Below are 24,655 nucleotides of genomic sequence, written 5' to 3' on the forward strand. Positions count from 1 at the left end.
CCCCAGGTACACAAGCAAACATGTAGCTGGGCAGATCTGCTACAAATCTGCAGTCAGCAAGAGATGCTTAAAGAGCAGAAAACATTAATTTCCAGCATCTAACTTATTTATGCTAAAGACACCCTCCTTTGGAGGGAAAGCTGCACTGCTACTGCATATTATGTTGTTCCAGTTCATAAAAGGCTGCAAAATCAGTTCATCTCTACGGCTATATTAGGTCCTGGAGTACTCTACGAGCAGGAGAAATGTCCCACACATATATCTCAGTTATGAGCAGCAACTGGAGCTCTCTAATAAGAAGGGTTGACCTAACTGAGGACACAGAAGATGAATACAGCAGTGTGGAAAATCAGTTTTGTACTTTATTTCTCCAAGGGAATAACAGTAAAATTTTACCTTGTGTTATTAGAGAAGAGTTATAGGCAATGAACCAGCTGCAGGTAACCCTATATTCAGGAGCTCCACTTCATTAAACTTGTTTAACAGGTTTCTATTCCTCCAGTTAATGCTTACTAAGTATATAAAGTCTTCACTCTTAAAGGGACACAGTCAAGGTTGTTGAGCCTAAAGTTTAGCAAATCTTTGGTTGTCTTTATGTTTTTAAGGCTCCAGCATTTCTAATCTTTAAATTTAATCTCAAATTTCCTTCTTAGGGAGGGGAACACCAGTGAGTTGCCAATTTCAGAGCCCTGGAGGAGCGTGGTGAAGCCTCATGTCACGTGAACATGGAACAGGCAGAGCTGGAAAGCAACAGGGAGAAAAAGGCAGGGAGGTGGATATTTCCTGTCTCATCCATCTGCAGGAAGTCTTGAAGATACAACTGTGTAACTCAAGCTTTACAAATTTAACCTGGAAGCCTATGACCAAATGATGCAATGACCCTTCCAGAGTGATAAACAAAGCAGTGGAGTTATTCCAGATGCACATGGATAGAGCAGCAGATTTAAATTTTTGGATTTCTGCAGTGCAGCTCTCTGTTGGAGTGGTACTTACTTCAGGGACAAACACTTCACCAGGAGTCTTTGGCCAAAGTGTTCTTTGGGTACTTCAGGGACACTGAGTCTCTCTATGGGCTCCTCCTGGAATTAAGAGACACAACCCCTGTACAAACCACCAGCAGAATCAGGAGGCAAACACATCATCACTTTTTTATTCTAAGACACAGCACCAATTTCATCCAAGGCTTCCCAGCATGGTGCATTCATCAGCAGCTATAAATATGCTAAATTAAATCCCTTAAATGTTTCTACATTATTGGGGATTGCATAACCAGAAGGGAAACCCAATCTTCAGAAAGTAATATCTATGGGCAAGACAATATGCTGAAAAACACTAAATAGCTGCAGTTCTCATGCATGTTAAAACACAGGTGATCTCAAATCCTTTAAATCTGTGGCAGACTGACAGCTTTCACATTCCTTACACCCTTCACTTTTTTAGTCTCACCCACATGCATGTAAAAATACCTCATCTGGTGCTGGGTGTAGTGCAAAAAGCTCCTTATGCCTACTGGACTTCCTCTGGTCCTCGTTGTGGTGGTCAATCTCCTCGTTTGGGGTTCTGTCCAGCAGGTTTGGGAGAAGGGCATCAGGCAGGGAGTTCTTCAGGTCGAAGATGCTGCAGGCCCAGCTGCCCCGGGGAGTGTCGTCGATCGACATTGAGCGGCGCTTAAGGTCATCCTGAGAGCCAACAAATTAAAAGCAACTTATAATGGGAAAAGGACTGCACTTTTAAAGCAGGACTGTAAATTAGGTTTTATGTAGTGAGGTTTTAAAGGCACATTACTTGTTCATCCTGGTAGCTGTTGCCATCCGGAGCTTCGTCAGACTCAAAGATCTGTTTGGGGAGCCCTTTTTGCCTCTCCTTCTGTTTGTCCAGGGTGTTGGGATTGAACCCAGTTCCCAGCTTGTGGTATCTGCAAACAGAGGATTTCAAACACGTTCTTAGGAGCCCTTTTGACCCCCAACCCCAGAAGCAGCACCCCGGAACAAACCCAGCATTGTCAGCGTGGGTGCTCCCGAGGCTGGAGCTGCTCCCTGCAAACACCATTTCCAGTCAGCTCCACTGGAGCTGGGGCATCATCCAACAGCCACTATTCCAACACTACAATGTGACTCTGTTCATCTATAAAGCCACTCTGGGTGATGTCAAAAGGAGGATTATCAAGGGCCAATTAAAGTAATTGTAAAATGTGCCATTGTGATGCCAAGCTAAAAACAGGCCGGGAACACGAGGACTGAAGGCCAGTGGTTCTGCTGGAGCAGGAACTGACTTGGAGCAGAAAAAATGATTAACTGGAAAACCAAAACAGCAACTCAGGCAAATCCTGAGCACCTCTGGAGAACAACTTTCCAACCCTGACTAAAACAAGTGTGTTCACACAGCATCTTTGTAAGGGAAGTGGGTCCCTAGGAGCTTTCCAGAGTGTAAGAGCTCCTGCAAGTGAACAGCCTGCCTGCTGTGCTGACAGGAGCAGATCTCTCACTAACAAATTTTTGGGTGCCAAATGGCACCATGTCTGTATTTATACACACACAGAGCCATGGTCTCCCTGCAATACTCACTCCAAGTCAGTTCCTGGGATCACATCTGGAATTAATTGTTCTTATCATGCCCTGGTACTAAAGTTCCCACAGAGGGATGCTTCAGACATGGGAAAACCATGGATAGGCCAGCAGTGAATAAAGGAAGGGAAGAGAAAAAAGGAGGAATGCATTTTCCTTGCTAGGCTGTAATTCCTAAGAGCTGAACAATTGGATCTGTATAATCCTCACCTGGATGTCAGCATTTCCATCACAGCTCCACCAACAAGTGCAAAGGATCTCTAATTCACACCTGACTTCAGAAATTAAGCTTGAAATCAGAATATGCTAGTGGGTTTTTTTCAGGCCAGTGAACTTACCTTTTCCAATATCATTAAAGGAATTACTGAATGGGTGGATTTCCTTGCCTCAAAAACATTTTGGTTACTAAAAACCAGAGGGAGAAACGGACATAAAGATTATTTCCCCTGGGGTGGGGAAGTAAAGGGATTGTCAATTCAGCAGTTCTTCCAACAGCTGGGGTTGGTGCCCCTGGAGCTAGCTAGAGGACTTGGAACCATTCAGTGGGATGGATGAAGAGGAAATTGTTGACATCCTTACTTGAAAAACAATTCAGTCCTTCCCAGCTGAGCTTTTGGGTTCTTTCCCTGCTCCAGCAGTTTCTACAGTTTCTACACAGGGCACTGCTATGGTTTTATCCAAGCAGGAAATGCTAGGACTCTCAGAGGACAAAACCCACCAAACAAACCTCATCAGAGCAGGAGTCACAGCCAGGAATTCCAGGTACCAACAAAAGTCACTGAGAAGCCAAGAGTGGGTAACTGGCTGGGTCACACTGTCCAGGTCTGTGGTGCATCCAAGACTCTGCTGCCAAGGCTGGGAGTTAATAAAACATCTCCCTCCCTCTCTTGGGTTCCTTTCTGGCTGGGTTGTTGGTTTGGTTTTTTTTTTGGTATGAGATTACAAAACACTTTTTTATTAGGTCACGTTAGCAGTGCCAAACATATCCTGAGCATCCCCTGAAGTGGCTCTCAGGACAACATTAAACCAGTGAATTGTAGCAACTGCCACAAGGGCAGAGCTGGAGCTGCAGCCAAGTCATTTGTAGGTGATGCACATCACATGGATCACTTACTCCTTGACAGCAGCTCTTGAAGTCATCAGACTTTCAATCATCCGAGAGAGCCCGTGCTCCAACTAAAGCCTCTCAGAACCCTTCCTGCTAATTTGCATGGAATAATCAATGCATGCCCATCCTCTGAACTGTTAACTCATTAGGTAAATGTTGTGATGGTTCAAATATTAACAATTATTTGTTTGAATGATGTACTTTCCCCAAGTCTCTCTGGGAACCAATGGAAGCAGCAGGGGGACCTTGTCTACTGGATGGTCGTGACTGCACGTAAATCGTACTTCACTGCAAAATTAATGCAACTTGTCTCTAAAAAGAACTAAAACCAGATGGAACAAAGAAAGAAACAAATGCTGGAAGTAATTTTACTTGTCCACATCCCCTAATTGCTCTACCATGGTAAAGGAGCAACTGTGGATTTAAATTGCCTAGATTTTCCAAAATGCCCCAAGGGGTTTTGACGTCCAAGATCCAATTTTCCAAACACAAAGCATCAGTTCAGCTGAACCAGGCAACTAAAAGCTAGAGGACATGGAATCAGCAGCCAGGACAACATTTTTGAGCCTCCTTACAGCAACTGGCCAAAATTTAAGTATGAACTTGAAGTGATGAACACCAGAGGGGAACTCACTTTCTGTTCACGATCGCCCAGTCCTCCGTGTAACTCCTGACACAGTCCCTCACGTGGGGATCCATCTCGCTGTTGAAAGAATAAAAAACAGAGATTACAGAGATTATGATAATTTCTTAAATTTCTCAAAATTAAATATGAATTCCCTGGAGCATCACCACGTCTCCTCCTGTCCTACCTCTCCTCGGGCACGGCCGACACGAGCGTCCGGCACTCGCGGGGGGTGTAAACCACCTCGATGTCATCGGGGGGAAACTCCAGCAGGTCCCGCAGGGGCCCCGACTCCACGGCCAGAGGGTGGGTGATGAGATAATCCTCCAGGTCCACAGGGTCCACGGCTTCTGTGAGAGGCACCTGGGAACACACAAACCACCACAGGGGCCTTAAACCGAGGTGAGCAAATAAAGAAACATCACAGGCGTGTTTTCTGCTCTCTTTTAAACCAGTTCTTCTGCCTTGTTGAGGGATTTGATGCAATATCAGGTGATTAACCTCAGTGGTGTTAACCTCAGCTAACACACAGCAGAGCTGTTTCTCATGTCTTATCTTTTATCTGATGTTCCTCTGCATATTCCTCTGGTGTGTACCATCATCACCTAAAAAATACAACTACAGCCAGGAAAGGCTACATCTACTTTCAAAATATACAACAAAAGGAAATTTCGTACTTTATTTCCCACGTATCTGAGCCTGGATTTGTTTTTACCAGGCTCTGATCACAAAGGGAACCTTGATCCTGCTCCAAGATGCAGGAACCCTCCCTCCCTCAGGCACAGCCCTCAGCCAGAACCCAGAGCAAGGCCTGATTTACCAGGAACTCAGGAAGCCACACAGCTCTGAGGACTAACATTATTTTGAATTAAATCGCCTCTCTGGTGAACACAAAACACAATGTTCACCTACCACAGGTACAAGTTTAACTTCTCCCTGATATTAGAGCCTTTAGTGCCACAATGACTCTGCCCATGCCAGGAAGGGACACTGCCCTCAATAAAAGGGATGCTTAAAAATCATCTTTACTGGGCACAAAGCCTTTACCTGAAGCACAAGGAATGACTGAAAACGAGCAGGAAAACAGTAGATTTCACTGGCAGTGCTGATCTCACCATCCTGAGCTTTTTTTAGATACATTAGAAGAAAATTTGCATAAACTGGATACATACTCACATTGCATAACTTGTACTTTTACATATTCCATTACATAAATACATATAAATATTCTGATATGAGATCATTATGCTATGAGGCTATACATAAACATAGACATTAAGAAAATGAAACACTAAAAACAAGTTTTGAGGAAGCTGTCTCTACAGCAACTGACAGATTTCCTAGAATTCCCTGGCACATGCCAGTGAGGCTGAGTGTTTTAACAAGAGTCACAAAAACACATCCAAATTCAGCAGTTTTCTCTACTAACTTCCCCTTTCCTGACATCCAGATGATTTCTGTGGGACAAGGAACTATCCTGCAGCTTGTGCTGGAGATGACTTTAAAAAGAACACTCAGCACTTCAGTTTTAAATGTGCTTCTCGAAAAAGCTGCTATACAAATCCCAAATTCCAGTTTTTAAACTATTGCCAACAAGTTCTGAAATGAATCAACTTTTTATTCAAGGAAAAAGACTCTGATAACACAGAGATACTGAAAGAATCTCCCAGCCACAACCAACCTCAATGAATACTGCAATTTTCTTAGAAGGCAAATCCTTCAGCAGGAAACCAACGTGACTCCAAGGAAATCAGGGGACTTGGTCCAGATGATTTTTTGCCAGATAAGAATCTGGTTCACCAAAAAAAATATGTGATGGCTGTCTAGAATACTACTAGAAATGTAGTATTTGATTATGCAATTTAGGTAAAATAAACAGATTAATTTCTGTGTAAAGAAATAGCAAAAGAATCATAGAAGGGTTGGAAAGGACCTAAAGCCCAGCTCGTTCCAAACCTCTGCCATGGGCAGGGACACCTTTCACAAGAAGATGATGATCATCTCTTTAACCCCATAACCTTTTCCCCCCCTTCTGAACTCTTGAATCAGAAATCTGACTCTGTAAATCCTGAACTCTTGAAATGGACTCAAAGTACGTGATTTTGGAGAACTTTTGAGAAGACAAACCAGACACTTCCCACTGTTTTCATCACCGCAAGCAGAATTTGTCACTGCTCCTTCCCACACCTCAGCTGAGATGTCACCACCTCACCCTGCTCTTTACAAACAGGCAGACCAGCCCCATTTGGCACGAGATCCCTGACAAATGTCACTGAGAGGTGACAGCTTTTCCTTAAGGAATTGCTACAAGTGCCTGTTTGCTTCCATGTGCTGCAAACTTCCAGCGCTGCTCTGCACCAAATCGCCCCTTCCACCGAGAAACCTCAGAAGCAAAGAGGAGGAACCACCCAGCAATGGAGACTCCTTGCAAATGAAGATGAAAGCAATAAAATCACTGGGGTAAAAAGCTCCAGAAGCAAGGGGGTGTCCAGAGGTGCTGGGAAAAGCATCCCCTCCCATCCTCCCATGGCCAGTGCAGAGCCTCATCCATGCAGCGATGCTGCTCCTTGCTGGACACTGACAGCACCTCCCAGAAGGGTAAGAAAGTCTCACAGGATGATTTAAAGCTGTTTAGCAGACTCTATTTTTAAGCCCTAACATTTTAAGACTTACTTTTATTCCTCTTTCTGACCTGGAAGGTCCAAAGCTGAGTGATCTTCCAAAAGTGAACTGCCTATGGCAAGTGTTGTGTTTTAATTTGCACAAACTCATTTACCTGTGATTCTCTAACACACAGGAACCTGTCCCTCATCCCTTCCAATATTTCCACTCATCCTGATAAAGAGAATTGCAAAAAAGATGAGGAAAAACCTCTGTATTAATGCAGAGCTCACGGGGACATGCAGGACTGAGGGCGTGCAACTGTCACAGCCCAAAACACACCACGTCCCCTCACCCATGGCATTTCACATCTCAAATTCCCCTTGTCCAACAGGAGCATTGAGATGAATGAAGTGGCCATGCCAGTTAAAAATCACCAATGTAGAAAGGCAGGCAGTGCCCAGGGGCTCTCTGTGCATTCCAGGGGTTTCCAAGCCCTTCACACCTTTCAGGATTAGGCCCAAGGTTGCACAATTTTCCAGTTTGTCTCTTCGGGTAACTCTTGTACCATGAAGATGTAAACAAACATAAAAGTCAAACCCAGAGGCCTGTGTCAGACTCACCATCTGTGCAGCCAGAAATACTGTCTAGCACCTGAGTAAACAGGCCAAACATAAATTCATGGGTATGGAGAGGAACTACTTGGTGTCAGACTATTGGCAGATAAAAGGCAAGAACATTATTTTAGGCTTCAGATATTTGTGGGGGAAGAAGTGATGAAAGAGGAGGAGGAGGAAAGAAGGATGAATAAATGCACCAGAAAGAAAATTAACCTAAAAGATGTCCCCATGTGTGAACAGAAATGCAAGAGCTCCTCTCAAGGCTCTTGCTGTCAATGGTTTAACCTTTCCCCTGTCCTGCATCGTGCTCCAGCATGGTTCCAAAGGTGTGGATGGGGACAAGGACGCACAAAATACCAAAAGCTATTCCTGTGTCACTTGGGCTAATCACCAGTCACCTGAAATTGCCACACAAACCCATCAGGTGAAGCGTGCACACTGGAGGAGCTGGACAAGCTCGGATAAAGACCAGGTTACCCAACCCCATCATCCCAATCTCATCATCCCAATCAACCTCAGTGCTGCTGGAGGAGCAGAACCTGCTCTGTCATCTCACCTCCAGCCCAGCTGACCTCCTGTGGCACCAGGAAAAACAAGAGGCACCCACCAGCTGATTCCCCTGGCCTGCAGGAGTGTGACACTGTGCTACTGATGATCTCAGCTATCAAACAATTCCCAGTCCCGTCAGCTGTGCATGAAAAGGTCTGAAATCTGCTGCAGCAGGAAGGGGGAACAGCTGAGGAGGATAAAGCTGTGCTCTCCCACAGCCCTGCTTGCTGGCAGGCTGCAGACTTCAGGGCAATATTCATCCTGCTCCCAGGAAAAGCCTTCTCATTCCTCCTGGCAGCTCTGGGGAAGCAACAGTAGGTGTTTCCTCCATAAAACACAGCCAGTTCTTCACTGGACTTCCAAAGGCAGAAGGACAATCCAGCTAAGTATTTGCAAACATGCAGAACACCTACTAACTGGCTAATCACAGAATCCCAGAGTGGTTTTGCAGGAAAAGACCTTAAAGCTCATCCTGTTTCAACTCTGACACCTTCCACTGTCCCAGGCTGCTCCAAGCCCCGTCCAGCCTGGCCCTGGGCACTTCCAGGGATCCAGGGACAGCCACAGCTTCTCTGGGCACCTGTGCCAGGGCCTCAGAACACTCACAGGGAGGAATTTCTTAATATCTAATCTGAATTTCTCCTCTTTTAGTCTGAAGCCATTCTCCCTAGCACTGTTTGCCTGTGTAAAAAGTCACTCTCCTTGTTTTTTCTAAGTCCCCTCTAAGCACTGAAAGGTCTCAATGAGATCTCCCCTAATAAACCTAATGGGGAATTCTGGAGTGTTACTGCAAGAAATCCTTGCCAGGAGGTCCATTTCTGCTGAGTTTATTAAGACCCTCCAGAAACCAAAGTCTGCAAGAGCCCTGAGCATCTTCCCCACCAGGACCATAGAATAATGTGAATTAATAGCAAACACATGCTAAAAATATGCAAAGCAAAGCTGCTCCCAGAATTAATGCTCTTTTAAAAAACACTCTTTGATTTTGGACAACTCCCCAACAGGGTTTTCACTCAGCCTTTATCCCAGGATCAGGTACTGCCACCTCACTCATGGCCAGCACTGTTCTGGTGCTATTAAAATCTACAGGAGGACAATATGGGGAGAAAGGGCAGCTCAGGATGAGTAAGAGGGGCATAACCTGCTCCCTGCCAGCATAAACACTGTGTTTATCACAGTACTGATAAAATGAAAGTACAGAAGAAATCAAACAGGACTCCCTCTCTCAGATTTACCCCAATCAAACCCCTCACTTGGAAATAACAATTCTGCATGTCCTTAACCTGACCACAGCCATGTTCAATCAGTTAATTCAGACAGCAGCCTTTCTGATTTGGCTTCTCTAACCCATTTAAAGGCATTTTCCAGAGGTGCAGCTGCGTTGCTGCAGTTCAGGCTCTCAGCACTTGCAGGACAAACCCTTATTTCAAAGGTTTACAGCTCTCCTGCAGTGGGGACACTCAAGCTTTCTTCTTTAAGGTTGTGTTATTCTTCACTGTTACATCCCCTTAAAAGCTGGAAAATAAAACTGCGTTCCCTATCGACTTTGCCCTTCTCCAGACAGCAAACATTGTATTTTTGTGGAGTTTTAGTGCACACATCTCTCTCCTATTTATTTCCTCCTTTTGAGCAGCTACCTGGATCATCATCATCACTTACAAAAGCACCTGCACAAATCTGCAGGAGGCTCAGTGAGGGGATGTGGCATCACTCCATGGAAGGTAACACAAACCTTCATTCACTTCAGCCAAGCATCCCAAAGGGATAACAAAAGGAACAAAGGGATAAGGAGCAGGGAAAGCTACACCCAGGACACCACCTGCACAGCTCACACAAGGAAACAAAAGGTATAAAGCAGAGGTCAGGCCTGTACAAGACCTGCACCTGTGCAGGGATCTGAAGACTCAAGATCTGCTCTCCTGGGCACTGCACAGCAGCTCAGTAACAACTAGGGCAGAAAAAGGGATCATTATTACTCCATCTCACAGGGACTGACTGAAGCACAGTGCCCTGACTCCACAGGCATTCCCAGGTTTGCCTGGAGGACTCCATCCCTTCCCTAAACCAGCAGCTGGGCTCAGGGGATATCTGTGCCCACGAGGAGTCTCCTGGGACACACTGGAGTGACACACTCAAATCCCTGCTATCATTCTGCAAACTTTTCCAGCTTGTGTATGACAGCACAGCCATGGAAAACAACATTCCCTCCCATTTCCTTCTCCCTCCCTCACCTCTGCCCTCCCAGGATGCCCAATCTCACTGGGAGCCCCAAGAGCACTGAGAGGTTGTGACATGACAGCTTGGCAGAATGCATCTGGCACAACAAGGATTTGAACCCAAGCTGCTGTGGCCCAATCCAAGCCCAATTTCCCTTGTAGCTCAAATAAGAATTCCCAAGGGCAGTGTCCCAGCCCCTGTGAGGATCACTGTACAATTGAGGGCTCTGTAAAAATGACAATGGCAAAGTGTAGAAGGTTGTCCCTCCTGCCCCTTGTGTGGGAGTAAAACTCCCTGTGATAGGGGACCTTGGAAAAATTAACTTTGCAGAGAGCTCCTCATCCTAGGGAGGATCCTGACTGCTATTTTTACTTGGCAGCTAAAGCACTTATTCAAAATCAGGGTGATATTTCTTGCCAATTTTGAAACCGGGACAAAGTTCCATCTTAACTTCAATACCTCCTTAAATATTAAGCCATTTATAACGTGCTAAAACTGCAACAGATTGTGCCAAAGCTCCAAATTCTAAATTAATACCAACTTCCCACCCACTGCCTTCCCTGGGCAAAATCTTGGAAGGACAGAAGCAGCAGATTAACATTTCAAAGCTGAGACCCAGCCTTCTCTCAGCTATCTCTGGGTCTCCAGGGCGAACAGGCACTTCCCTTGCTGAGCACTCAGGAATACAGATGGCCTGTGCTTGCTGTGGCAAAATCCTGTCACCCTTAAACAGATACTGGTATCTCAGGGAACAGGAGTCAAATCTGATGTACTGGAAGGAGTCAGAATAAATCTGAGAATGTAATATGCTAAAAAAAAAAAAAATTACAATTTGCAGGCAGGTTAAAGAAGGTAACAGTTTAAAGAAATAAGCTTGCTTTACAGAGGCATTAGATTTATTTTTAAGTGTGAACTACAGGCAAGTCACTCTAAGAGGTTTTGAAACATGAGCAGTGTAATATTAACCACTGACAACACTCAAGTAATGAAAAAACATGTTTTACTTGCAAAAATGACATTTTCTTTCAACTAAGCGCTCCAAAAATAATCCAAATGGATCCAAATTCAAAGACTCGCATATTTGTCTGCTGCCATCCCTGCATTTCAGAAAACCCATACTCCTGATGCCTGGTGAGCCCAGAGAACTCCTGCATTTCATTTTTTGGCTGCATTTATAATACATGGAAATATTCAAATGAACCAAGGAGATTCCTAGGCAATCTCTGCTTTCCATCAACCACAGGCAGCCCCCAAGCCTCACCAAGGATGACACCTCCCCAGCCCTCAGTGCAGTCATTACCTCCCCACTGCCTCTGGAATGCAGTTCCCTATCTCCTGCTCTGCTCTGCCTCTCATTCCTTCTTTTGCATGATGTTCTGTGAGATGTCATTACCATAGAGAGCAGCTGATCAAAGTCCTTTATTTCCAAATTGCAAGCGTGCCCCAAAAATGGTTGTAAGCATTCTCTGTGTCTGAAGGCTCCATTTTTGCAATCTGAAAACATTCGGTTTCAAGATCTGAATTCTGTGAGATCTGCAGTGTGTGGCAAATTCTATCACAATGCCTAAGCCAGAAAAATCCTCTAATGAAAGGAAATGGATTCCCCATCCCTGGAAGTGTCCAAGGTTGGACAGGGCTTGGAGCACCCTCGGATAGTGAAGGTGTCCCTGTCCCTGGCATGGGCTGGAACAGGATGAGCTTCAAGGTCCTTCCAACCCAAACCAGCCTGGGATTCTGTGGAATAATTACAAATATACCTACCTAAAGAAGGATCCTGCATGTAACAAGGAACAGCCAGTCCCAAAACCAGTGAGATGCTTTATGTACAAATACTGCCAGGTTATTTGCTGTGATAACTGGTTGCTAATGTAGGAAGCCATTTGGGCATAGAAATATTAATATTAATCAGAGATTAATTAGTTATCTGGGAATACTAAAGCTATTTCTTAGCAACCCTAGAAAGATACGAGTTATGCCTCCAAGGACGGGTAAGAAGACAAGATCTTTGATGACTAAGGATTGTGTAATTTCACCAAGAGTATTTGGAGAACACAAAGACTTTGATACAGAAAATGGAAGTGCTGAGACTCATCTCGAAGAGTTTCCCTCTGATAAACTGTGACAAAACTGAAAGCAGAAACTGAGACAGCAACAGAGAAATTAAAAACCAAACAGTTTGAGCAGAGACTGCAGAAAAATCACAGATTTCCCACTTTTGGCAGAAATGTTACATCAGGTCAGTAGAGCCTGACCCCTTCAGAACCCTTGGGGCTCACACTGGCAGACCCTGGTGGCCCTGAGCCCTGGTGGCCCTGAGCCCTGCCAAGCATGGACATGCTCTCCTGAGTGGGAAATACTTGGCACAGGCACCTCTCAGTTCCCAGGGGACATTTCTCCCCTGTGTGGATGGATGAACCATGGACACGCGCGGAGCCGGCAGCGTCACGGCAGAGTCACACAGAGCTGCCCGGGCTGCTCTGGACAGGGATGTGGCAACCTCAGGACAGCCTGTGCCAGGGCCTCATCATCCTCTGAGCAAAGAAATTCTCCTGACATCTAACCTCTGGCACTGGGAGCCATTCCCTGTGTCCTGTCCCTCCATCCCTTGTCCCCAGTCCCTCTCCAGCTCTCCTGGAGCCCCTTCAGGCCCTGCAAGGGGCTCTGAGCTCTCCCTGGAGCTTCTCCTCTCCAGGTGAGCACCCCCAGCTCTCCCAGCTTGTTTATTAACAATTACTTGGTATAATATCATTTCATTAAGAGTATTTATCTCTGCTAACACATGAACTGTTTAAGTTACTGCAGAGACTCCCAGTGGACACCAGCCCCACCTGAACAGAGAAAATACCCCTGGCCTTGGCCACAGGGCTCACTGCTGACTTCAGCCACAGTTTTAATGTCCTACAGAAAGTGCCTGCACCAGAGCAGAGTTAACAGGGCAGAGGATGTGGATGCCTCTCCCATCCTCCCCTGCCTGATGAGGACAGACCACTCAGCCAGGCAGGGCAAAACCTCCAGGAAATACAAATAATGGGAGGCACCATTCAGCCTTCATCAGCCCTGAGACAGCATAAAGACTTGGCTCATTCTCCTTTTCAATTCTTGGTGATAAAATTACTTGGCTCTGAACACTCCAAAACGCCCTTTTCAGTGCCACACAGGACACTGTCATGTTTTCCTTTGCTGTGCTTCCCATTCATTTGCACAAATCACCTTTTCTTCTTCTCTTAAATTACATTAAAATAAACAATGGAAATATACAAAGGAACCTATATTCTCTACTTGAATAATTAGATGTTATCTTTGAATACATGGCCAAAGTCTGACATCCAATAAATCCAAGACAAAGCTTCAATTAGCCCAGATAATGCCCATGAAGCCAGCAGTGCTTTACAAAGATATGTAAATGTCAGCACCTTCATTTTACAGGAGAAAATGAAGTGCTGAGAGCAGACGTGGTCAGATCACATCATATCCAAGAATCCAGACCCCTTTATTCCCAGACTAATTAGTATCTCTTGTAACATTGTTCCTTTACATACTAACAATCATCTCTGCTGTAACATACATCAACAGGCAGGAAATATTACCCCAAATCCCTTGGAAAAAGCTGTGATTTTTCTATAAAACAACTGAATGTACACCCACTCTGCTTATCTGCAAGTTTAGTAAAAAGCTGCCTTCCTAACAAAATCACAGAATCATTAAGGTTGGCAAAGTCCTCCAAGATCATCCATGCCCAAACTTTGACTGAACACCATCTTGTCAACCAGACCATTGCACTAAGTGCTATATCCAACCATTAAAATATACCTCTAAAGAGGTAAAGAAATAGAAATAGAGACCTGAAAAGATTTTCTAAAATTAAGAGAACTCTTTCTTGGGGAAAAAAAAAATAAATTGAGTTTTAGACAACCAAAAAACATTTCCATTATTATCCTTGGCACTCAAAAGTGAAAAAAAAAAGTCTAAGATTTTTTAAGTCTTTATCTGCTTTCAGCAGACAGAGTTAACTGAGCACAAGGAGCTGCCCCACATTAAAAACAAACTTGGGAGGACAAGAAAGTGGTTAGTCAGGAGGGATTATAATGGCAGTCTGTTTCATCAAACAAACAGCAAATTCCCCATCCTGCAAGATGCTGGGGAATTCTCCCAGAGGAAGTGCAGGCTTTCTGCTTTCACTCACTGGGGTTGGTGGTGAGAAGCAGCAGCTCCCAGCAGGGGATGCTCAACCTCTGGAGGCAGCCAAGGTGAGCACAGCCCGTGGATTCCAGCCCAGAGAACAGCCAGCAAGGTGAAAATTCACACTCCATTCACCAGTGGGCTTGGAGAGACTCGCAAAAATAACTTCACCAAAAAAATCCCTCCTTCATCCTGGAACTCTCAGAGCTCACAGCTCCTATTTCCCAATAACAAACTGTCAGTGCCTTCTGTTGTGGGTTGCAAAAATAAAAAGCTCAGAGCTGCAGGGACTGCATCCTGCCAGGAGTCCCAGCCTGGCACATTGGGTTACACAGGAAAAGCCTCTGAGGGCCCTGGACCTGTGTCTGGGGTTTGAGGAATGTGCAATTAAATCAGCTGCTCCTAAAAGTAGCAGAAGGGTGGAGGCTGACAATAATAAACTCATTTGAAAGCAGTGTCTTCCCCCCAGCTCTACCAGATACCAAATTAGAAACAGTTCTGGCAGCATTTTGTCTGCTGTTTGTGAGGCAAAAGGGAAGAGACTTGCTACAATTCAGCTGACAGGTTTTTGCATTTATCCCAGGTTCAACCACGGGCAAGTCTGTGGTGTGGGGAACATCCCTGCACTGGCTTCAGCTGACAAGAAACAAAAGGCCCAAGCCAGCATGGTGCTGAAGGCTCCTCATTCATAAAAACTCCATTTCTCCATAAAAATATCTCCTTTGGACTGAAAAGACTCTCAGACAAACTATCATAAGCAGCTGCTGTTGGCAACCATCAGAGAATCGGTGTTGATCTTTCCTGGACCAGAATTCTCACCACGGTGAGCAGGATGAGAGAGCACATCTGCACAACCACTGGAGTCACAGAACCAGGGAATATCCTGAGCTGGAAGGGATTTATCCAGTCCAGCTCCTGGCCCTGCACAGGACAGCCCCAACAATTCCACCCTGTGCCTGACAGCATCGGCCAAATAATTCTTGAACTCTGGCAGGCTGGAGCCCCCCAGTCCCAACCAGCTGCCATCGTGGAGATACTGAAACTCAAATGCACAACATTTTAGCAGGAATTTCCTCTTCACTCCCACACTACATGCCCTACTTTAGGCTTTTAAACCAGTGTGGCTACACAGAACTGAACTTTTCCAGAGCAAACACAGCTCCACACAATGATGCTTTCCCTCTGCATAAAGCTGATTATCAAAGCAGGCCAGGCAGGCACAGCAGATCCTGACGGATGCCTCGGGGAGAGAAATTAACCCAAAATTCAGACAAGAGAACCTCTGTCGTATTACACAGCCTGAGGATACAGACTCATGACTTCACTAAATAGACTTTTCCTACAGACTATCTCCTACAAACCATCACCCCATGTTAATCAGGCTTCTGCAGAGCATCTCTGCTCAGCACCCAATTTCATGTGACAAACTGGGAGCTTATCACAGCAGCCATCACACAATGCAGTTTGATAGGAAAAGCTCAGAGCCTGCTTCCAGCTGGCATGACCTTTTCCAGCATTTTTATAGATTCTTGCATATATTTACTAGCAAACACCAGGGCAACAGGATAATGAGAGCTACTGATAATACCATGACCAACAAGTCTGATCCTGTATCAAAAATTACATGTGAAGATCAACAGGACCAAAGCTTTGAGCTTGAACACTTGGCTGGTGGTAGAATGGAAAAAGCTTAGGAATAGGAGGAAAAAGTGGAAGAGACAATTCAGAGTGAAAGGAGGTGATACAAGGAAAAACTGATCAAAAATATGGCTGGGTGAGCCTGGAGAGGTTCACGGAAGACACCTCAATTTATGAGAGCAGAAAGGCAATTCCAAGATGAACCCACAGGTGAGACAAGGGAGGCACAGCAGCTCCTGGGATGGATATCCAATGGGAGTGCATTCCTCAGCTGTCCAGTGCTGCAGGGAAGTGGAGTCAATGACCCTGAGTGCTCCAGACACCAGCTAATAGCAGGGGACCCTCCCTATTCTAATGCTGGATTATGCAAAGGACCATCCAGAACTGCCAAGTCAGGGCTTTGCATTATCACTGCACAGCCCAGCAGAGCCACTGAGATAAGGCATTAGTCTGGGCAGCAGCTCTCATTAACCCTTCTCTCATTAACCCTTCTCTCATTAACCCTTCTCTCATTAACCCTCCTCCCTGCTCAGTGCCCACCAGGCTGGGCACCAGCTGACAGATCATCCTTCTGCTGTCCCTGTGCTCCCAGGGAATGACAGGAATTCCAGCCCTCCTCCATCCCCAGTGCCTCTGGCACAGCCAGATCTCCTCAGAGATGAAGTCTCTGCCGCAGTGAAGTCACTGCCCTGAGCCAGAGGTCAGCCTGGAGATCCCTTTTGAGGTGACACTCAGCTCCCAGGACACCTTTGTGCCCCACAGGAGGCAGCTTTAACAGGGCACATTGGACATGAAGCAGAGGGAATTCCCATGAACTCATTCCCACAATCCCAGGAACCAAGGAAACACTACAGGACACCACTCCAAAGAGAAGAACTCTTGTAAACTCACAACACTTGCACAGACTATCAAATTCAGGGCACATTTCCAGCCCTGCCTGACCTAACCACCCCTCTCTGAAGAAAACAAGATGCTCTAATATTTGTTTTCCAAGTTGACTGCAGCAAAAAGAATCACTGTGACCTGAAGTGAGACCCCAAATCAAACATTTCCAGCCTGAAAAAGTTTGCTGCACTCTTAAAATGTTTACCACAATAAATCTGGAAGGTTCCTGGTAGGCCATGCAAGAAAGTCTGACTTCAGAAAGGGTGACTGTGACAATGCAGCTCTTCAAAGTGGGCTGTAAACTTGTAAGTAAATATACATTCCTGAGAAATAGCCACACTCAACTTGCACAATAATATTTAAAATACTTCAGAAGAGTAGATGAGTTGCTGTGATCCTGCTCTCCAGAGTGACAAGGACAGGAAAACAGCAACCTGAAGTGCAGGATCTTGCAAAGAGCTCTCCATGCAGAGAACCACAAAAACACAGAATTTAATCCCCAATCCAGGCTGTACAAGGATGAAACAACTAATATCTGTTCAAGAAAGCTCCTTATCCTACAAAGATTCTGCAGAAACAGCATTCCCAGCCACACCAACTGGTTTGCAACATAGAAATCCCCAAAATTAGTGGCTTTTGCATGGAATGTTGTCCTTGGTGTTATCAGAGCCACTTACATCAGCAACCTGTCAGCACTCCTCCCAAAGGGTAAAATGAGTATGGACAGCAGCCTGAGCAAGCCCTGCTGCAGGCATGACTTACAGAGGTGTGATGAGAGACGCTGCCTCCGATGTTGAGGTTCTTGAGGAGCTGTGGGGAGCCTCCATACTGCCCCGAGATCTGCTTCCTGACCTCGGCTGCCACGGTCCTGCAACGACACAGGGACAGGGTTATTTATCTCTGAGAGGGGATGGATCACACACACCTGCCTGTGCTGCTGGAATGAAACCAGGCTCTGCTCGCTGCCACCAGGGTGTCACTGCCTGCCAGGAACAGATCCTGCATAATAAATTCCCAGGAATCACAAAGCTCTCACAAGGCTGCAGATACGTATTTTTAACAGCAATTAGAGTTTTTTTTTTCTTCCCTTTTTGTGAACTGCTCTTCTGTGCACATCTGTGGCAATAAAATGCACGTGACCCTGAGCACAAATTAACTTGTTCCCAGCAGGCTCTTCCAAGGAAAGCTCTTCTCCAGAGTTCTCCTCTCCCTTCAGCAGTTCCTGGTCACACAGCTGCTTCTGTACTCTGCAGTTTCATCCCTCGGCCTATTTTTGGGGTTTGCAGTCACAGCCAGACAAAGGACCAGGAAACAAATGACTGGGTCAGAACAAAAAGGTGCTTCCCTTCCCATGTAGGAAAGGTAAAGGTGACAAGCAGAGGAAACACTGGCACAGAGCCCTGTGTCTCTGCCACAGAGGAATTCCAGCACTGGGTGATTTTCTCACCGGGTATGGAAAGCACAGAGCAGCCTCTCCATGCCTGGAGGGTGAAAGCTGTGACCCTCCAGAGTTTTCAATTTTGGCTAAAGAGCCACATTGTCTCTGGTAAGGCTGAAAACACAACAGGCAGGTAAAGCCACCTGGAGGGGGAAGGAAGAGCACAACAGAGAGGGAAATGCTGATGGCCAGGGGCTGCCTGAACGAAGAGCCACAGGTCCAGCCCTACCACAGCCATCCCCAGCTCTCCATCCTGTATCCCAGCAGGAAGCTGCAGCTCCTCACTGCAGGGATAGCCAAGCCTCTGAGTAGGGTGGAAATGGTCTTGTTCCAAAAGCAAACCAAAACCCAGATCCCTTCCCCCAAAACAACAGTGTAGCTGAAAAGCTGCTGAGTACCCCTGGCCTACAGCACCTCACCAACACAAATGCTCCTCCCTAGGAGTCAACACCCAATTTATTAGGGACAAATCCACCCCAAGTGCCATCCACCACATCACAGCACTGCTGGCAGCTCTGGCTCCCAGAGCAAATTCCCAGCTCCAAGGAGACACTAACCAGCCCATAAGGCAGATGAAGAGGCTACAAGAACAGGGATGATTTTTCTGCTGTGTCAGTGAACTTTGTGCATCCTCATGGCTAAGAGACTCCTGATCTCAGCAGGGAGACTGTGCTGTTTATCAGCACAGCACACAAAGCTGCTAAAATCCTGCCAAGGAGATGGTTAAACCTGTCCTGAGCTAAACCCGGACGTCAGGATGGGCTCCTGGCTTTGGGATTGCTGGTGGGAGGAATGAAGGCAGCTGGAGGCAACTGCTGTCAGTGGAAGAGAAGGAAACTCTTAGAGGGAACTGGCTGGGACAACTGAGGCTACCATGGAGAGCAGATGTTTCCTCAGGCCAGAGGATGGATGTAAGATTAGCTAGAGGAAGCATTATTTTGTCTTTTTGAAAAAGTAGACTGCAGGAGGGAAAAAAAATAAAGTTTTATGCATTCTGGCTGCAAGAAGTCATTTCCTTCATGTTTGCCTTTATCCACAGGAGCTGATGTTTTCACTTCTGGAGGGTGGCTTCTGTCCTGCTGGGGACAGGGAACATCCAGGAGAAGCCATCTCCCTGCTCCCACCACGTGTGCACACACATTCACACGTGACAGCGAACCACAGTGCTGCTGGCTTTTGTTGGGAAATTTGGAATGGATTAAAATGGCTGCTTGGCATGGCAAACACACCATGGAGCTGTGGCTGAGGATGGAAAAGCTCGTCCCCAGGATGCAGATGGGCTCTGCTTCAAACCAGGCTCTCACTCAGTGTGTTTTGTGTCACTCCTGATGAGGCACAGAGAGAGCCCTGACAGGAAAACTCAAGAGCCCAGCACAACGCAGGAAAAACTAAAAACCCTTCCCCGTTTTCAAGAGGCATTGTTTCCAGGTGGAAAGTACAGCCAGAGGAGGGAACTTGTCCTCAGCTGTGGAAGCACAGCCGTGCCTGGCTCCGCCTGAATCCGTGGATCCTCAGGAACCCAAGGCATCTCTGTGGTCCAGCAGGAATGTGGTGCCACAAAAGAGATCAGCCCTGCTGCTGCACCATTAATAACCTCACTGGATTTTGAAAATTTCCCCAAAGCAGGACAACAGCAAGTCAGAACGGAACCTTCAATGGGTTTCACCAAGAAACCAGCATTACTCTCAAGTCTGAAGCACTCCTGCCTCTCCAGCTTTCACAAGCACCCAGCAAAACTCTTCCCATGTGAAGTAAAAGGATACTGTCTAAACCTCAGAATTCCCAAGTGGAGTATGCTCAGGAATTATTTATCCCAAGCCTGCAGTCCAACCCACAGCTCAGGCTGTCTCCTTTCTGTATCACTGCATTCACTGAGGTTTTGGACACCACTTCCCCACCAGAAAGCATCGTGCCTCTGACACTCAGAAACCATCTCCTAATCTAACCTGACCTCCAGATGTATTTATGGGTAATCTACACTCCTTTGGGTTTGTGGCAGCATGATCAGGTTCAAGAGTCCTCTCCCACTCCTTTCTACCTGCCAGGTGTCCCCTTCCAGCCTTTGGGCTCCCTTGGTCACCCAGTGGCTTTTCTGGAGTTGTTCCAGTTGGGAATCAGACCTTTCAGCAGATGTGCTTCATCCTGATCACTGACTCCAGAGAAGGAGTAGAACCTTTGGAGAACCAAATGAGTATTTCCACATTGAGAAAATATCTCAGCTGACTCTTTTAGGGCTGCTTCCTCACTGTTCCCTCCCAGAGGTTCCCAGTTTCCCTAAAACAAATAACACCTGGTCTAGTGGAAGGTGTCCCTGACCACAGGATGACCTTTAATGTCCCTTCCAACACAAACCATTCCATCACTCTATAAAGACATTTGCCTTCTCCTCCTCCACTCCCAGAGGCTGTTTGTCCATGGCAAACTGCTCATGACCAGCAGTTCATGCTGCACTATAACCCTGAGCACTATTTCTAACCCAAATCAATGCTGGTGTTACACCAAACCCCAGCAAGAAAAGACAAATAAATATTCTCCAAATGTAAAAAAAAGAAAAAAAAGAAAAAAGAAAAAATTAATTTGGTAGAGCTGAAGAGCCATTAAAGCTTTGATAATTAAAAGGACAAATAAAAAATTGCCTCTAATAACTTATCTAATATTCAACACGTAACCTGGGAACCTCAGACAAACATTCCAGTTAATTATAGCCCACAGCCTCATGAATGTCTGTTTAAAGTACATCTTCCCCAGTCACTTCCTTTCTGACCTTCTTCACTGGTTAATTATTGTGTGTGTATGTGGTTCACACAGAAAAAGAAAAAAAAAGAAAACCCACAAAGAAGAGGGAAAAAAATTCCTCTTGGAACTGGCTCCTGAAGCAAAACAAAACTGGTCATTCTCAAAGTACTCTGAGCTGTAAATAACAAAATGAAACCATTTGTTTGCACTCCCAGGGTTCTTTACTACACACAAAAATCATTTCTGTTTCTATGTGCCCTGCCTGGTCAAACCCAAAAACTGTTCCTTTTTATTTTTATTTTTTTTAATATTTTTTTAGCTTAAGCAGCGAACTGGAAATATCAGTTCTTCTTTTTGCCTTCCCCCAAAAAAGACTCCCCAAGATCTCCCTGGTGATGCCAAGCAAGGTTAGGAACTCTCCTGTTTCCCAGCAAAGGTGGGTCGGGGACAGCCTGGAGCAATGTGAGGAAGTCTCCCTTTTCCAGGGCCCTCTCCACTGGGAAAGGGCAAGGCAAATTGGTTCTCCCCATCCTGCTAATTACAGAAGTGCTCCTCCTGCCTGTTCCTCAGCCTGGGTGTCACATGCAGGGACTGCACACCCAGGGAGCCTCTGAGAAAGGCAGCCTGGCACAGCGAGGCATCTGCGGCCCCAGCAGAGCTGCTGCTTCTGCCTCAGAGAGAGAAAACTGCATTTCCACACCATTTACTTCTTCAAGTGAAAGCATCACCCTCTGTTCAGCCAGCACGGGCTGGAGGCATCCATCCTCCTGACTCACTGTGCTTGGATGTGGATCCCAAAAGCCCAGTGGCACTGGCTGTGTGTGTCACCTCTGCAGAGAGGACCTGGCCCTCTGTCCCCACGTGCTCCAGCTGGGCTGTCCTGCCTGCAGCCCCATCCAGGTGTGACTCAACATCCAGGGAAGCTCTGATGGATGAGGGAACCTGCTCCAGGGATGCAGGGAGAGCTCTGGCCTGGAGCCACCCAGCCAGTTCCTTCCTCCTAAACCCCAGGTCCTGTTTCCTTCTGAGTGAACTCCTTCCCCTTGGAGTGAAACGGGTTTGATTTACAGCTGAGGAAATGCCCAGCTTGATCCTGACCGCTGCAGGGTGTTGTGTGGGTTCTTAAATTAACACAGACGAGCAACAACATGTTCCGTTTTTCCTCACCATTGATTAAAAGAGAAAACATCACACAACGCCGCCTGTGGTGCTCTTCTGATAATATTTGATTATTGAGGCTGAAACGTCACCCCTGGGCTGCAGTGGAGGGATGAGCTCCCAGGACATCACCACAGGACTGGATCCTGCAGGACAGCAAAGTCACACCTCAAGCTAAAAACACCCAACCAAAGAAGGAAGCCTTGGCCAGAGAAGCAGCTCTGCAGCAGAGCCCTGGAGATGAAGTTTTGGCCCTGCCTTCTCCCTTGCTTTAAGCAGTCAGGGATTTTCTTGGGTTTTGACTCCCACGTGAGACATCCACAGAGGCCGAATGGGGACAGCCAGTGGGACTTTTGGAGAGAACAGGAAAGGGATGCTCTGAAATTCCTGGTAAAAATCCTTTCAGTTATCTGTGACAGTGTTTTGACAACGCAAATCTGGATGTGGGAAGAGAATAAACTGTGATGAATATTCTGCTGTGACCACGTTTCTGGCCCAATTTGGTGCTCCTGGGAGTCAGTGACAGCTCTGCTCTTGGTTTCAGTGGGTGCAGGTTTCACACCATCCCTCTTTACCCTGGGGCTGGGCAAAGGAGGCTGTCAACCCCCCTGACACAGCATTCAGGGAGTGTAAAAGGACTCTAAATGAACATAAATGCAAATATAGCCTTCCCAAGTCCCCTTTTACAGCACCCCATCAGTGTAAAGGGAGCTGCAGCAGAAATAAGATGCTCTGAATGTAGTGAACACGAGTGTCTTCCCCTCAATTCAAATCCATAAAGACAAGCTGTGATTACTCCAGGAATCCCATACAGTGTAAGAGGCCTGGATGAGGGAGAATTTCCAAGTCACTGAATGTCTGGGAGCAGGATCAGCCCCCACTGAAGATGCCCCAGACAGCAGCACCTCATGGGGTTCCTGTTCACATGGAAGCACCTGGGAAGGGGCTGGAGCCACAAGGTAAAAACTGTTTTCTCTGCACTCCACTGACAGCTGGGCACAGGAAAACTGAAAAATCTAAGCAAAAGAATACAGAGAAGTTGTAAAAATCACACTGTGGGGTTTGTGTGAGGCTGATGCTGTAAAACAGAGGGCAGGGCAGGGGTGCTGTTCCAGTCACAGGGATCCTCTCCCACTGTGGGAGCAGGAAAGAAGGATCAAAACTCTTTCCAGGTAAAGGCACATCCATGGTGATGGTCTGACAGAAGGAGCAGCTCTGAATTCCCCAGATAACCCAGCCTCAGGATGGTCCCAGGGCACTGACAAGGCACTGAATCAGGGGCTCACATGAAAGCCTACATGAGTTTATCCCTGTAATGCTTCTACTGTGTGAGGTTTAAAGGGGGAGCTTTTCTTTCTCTTTTTTGAACTCTAAAAAGCCTGCACACCTTTTCCTCTGTCTCAGGAAACACTGGAGTGCTGGGATACAAGCTCCAGTTACTGGGACATCCAGGAACTCAGAAGTGACCCTGTTGATGGGGGGGTTTCCCTATCCTATTTCTTTGCCAAGCAGCCCCATATCCAAAAAATGTACTGGGATAACACAACTGGGAATGTGCAGCAGGCACAGGTGGCACTGAAGTTCCTCTGCTCTCACATACAGAGATGGAAGCAACAGTCTCTGTGCTGCTACAGAAGCAACAGGATGCTGCAGAAGGATGGGATCCACCACAGCTTAATAAAACATTTCCTACCAATATATTTTCAATTAAAAATTAGCAATTTCAGGCAAGATCTTAGAAATTATTAACCCATTTTAGTGTGTTTAACTCTGGAGTTTCTTCTGATGGAGTCAAGAAGAATTAGTAAGCACCTGTGATGGCCAAATTCTAGTTTAAACCCATCCTGTAAAAACTCAGCAGGACCTAATCATCAAGACACCTTGTAACATAGTCTTTAAAAGGTATTTTAAAACTGCTGGGGCAATTACTGATAGCCTCTGCCCAATATTCAAAGATTTAGATGCAATGACCATGCAGGGCATGGCACCAGCATTCTGATCATGCCCTTGAGGTGGCTGAAGAAATCACAGCAGGTAAATCTGAGCCTTGGGACACATCCCTGGGCTTTCCAAGAAACACTCAGCCCATCCTACATTTGTTTTTCTACTTCTGCTGTAACAACCAATTTAGAAACTTGCAGCTGGACTGATGGAATCTGTCTTGGTGGATCTGAATGACATCCATTTGAAGCACACAGGCAAAGCAAGAGCAGCATGGCTATTTCCTGTGAATAAGACAAATGCTACATCTACCTCAATGAGTCAGCCAAACCGGAGGGCAGAGTGTGAAAATTCGAGGGATCTATTCTTCTTGAAACAATGGAACTGGGGGAGGGC

The 24,655-nt window shown here is 46.2% G+C and overlaps 1 protein-coding gene across 10 annotated transcripts in view; it reads right to left on the reverse strand.

Annotated features, from left to right (window-relative positions):
• DOCK7 (dedicator of cytokinesis 7) overlaps positions 1 to 24,655 on the reverse strand; it is a 92,136-nt gene that overhangs the window by 65,635 nt on the left and 1,846 nt on the right. For all 10 annotated transcript variants that reach the window (XM_058842153.1, XM_058842152.1, XM_058842148.1 and 7 more), the window contains exons 2-7: positions 17,749 to 17,854; positions 4,485 to 4,660; positions 4,307 to 4,375; positions 1,786 to 1,915; positions 1,467 to 1,679; positions 994 to 1,079 (exon numbers count right to left, since the gene is read on the reverse strand). In XM_058842153.1, the coding sequence (XP_058698136.1) occupies positions 994 to 1,079; positions 1,467 to 1,679; positions 1,786 to 1,915; positions 4,307 to 4,375; positions 4,485 to 4,660; positions 17,749 to 17,854 (780 nt within the window). The remainder of the gene's footprint in view (positions 1 to 993; positions 1,080 to 1,466; positions 1,680 to 1,785; positions 1,916 to 4,306; positions 4,376 to 4,484; positions 4,661 to 17,748; positions 17,855 to 24,655) is intronic.

Source organism: Poecile atricapillus, chromosome 7, assembly GCF_030490865.1.
Source record: "Poecile atricapillus isolate bPoeAtr1 chromosome 7, bPoeAtr1.hap1, whole genome shotgun sequence".
Lineage (NCBI taxonomy): Eukaryota > Metazoa > Chordata > Aves > Passeriformes > Paridae > Poecile > Poecile atricapillus.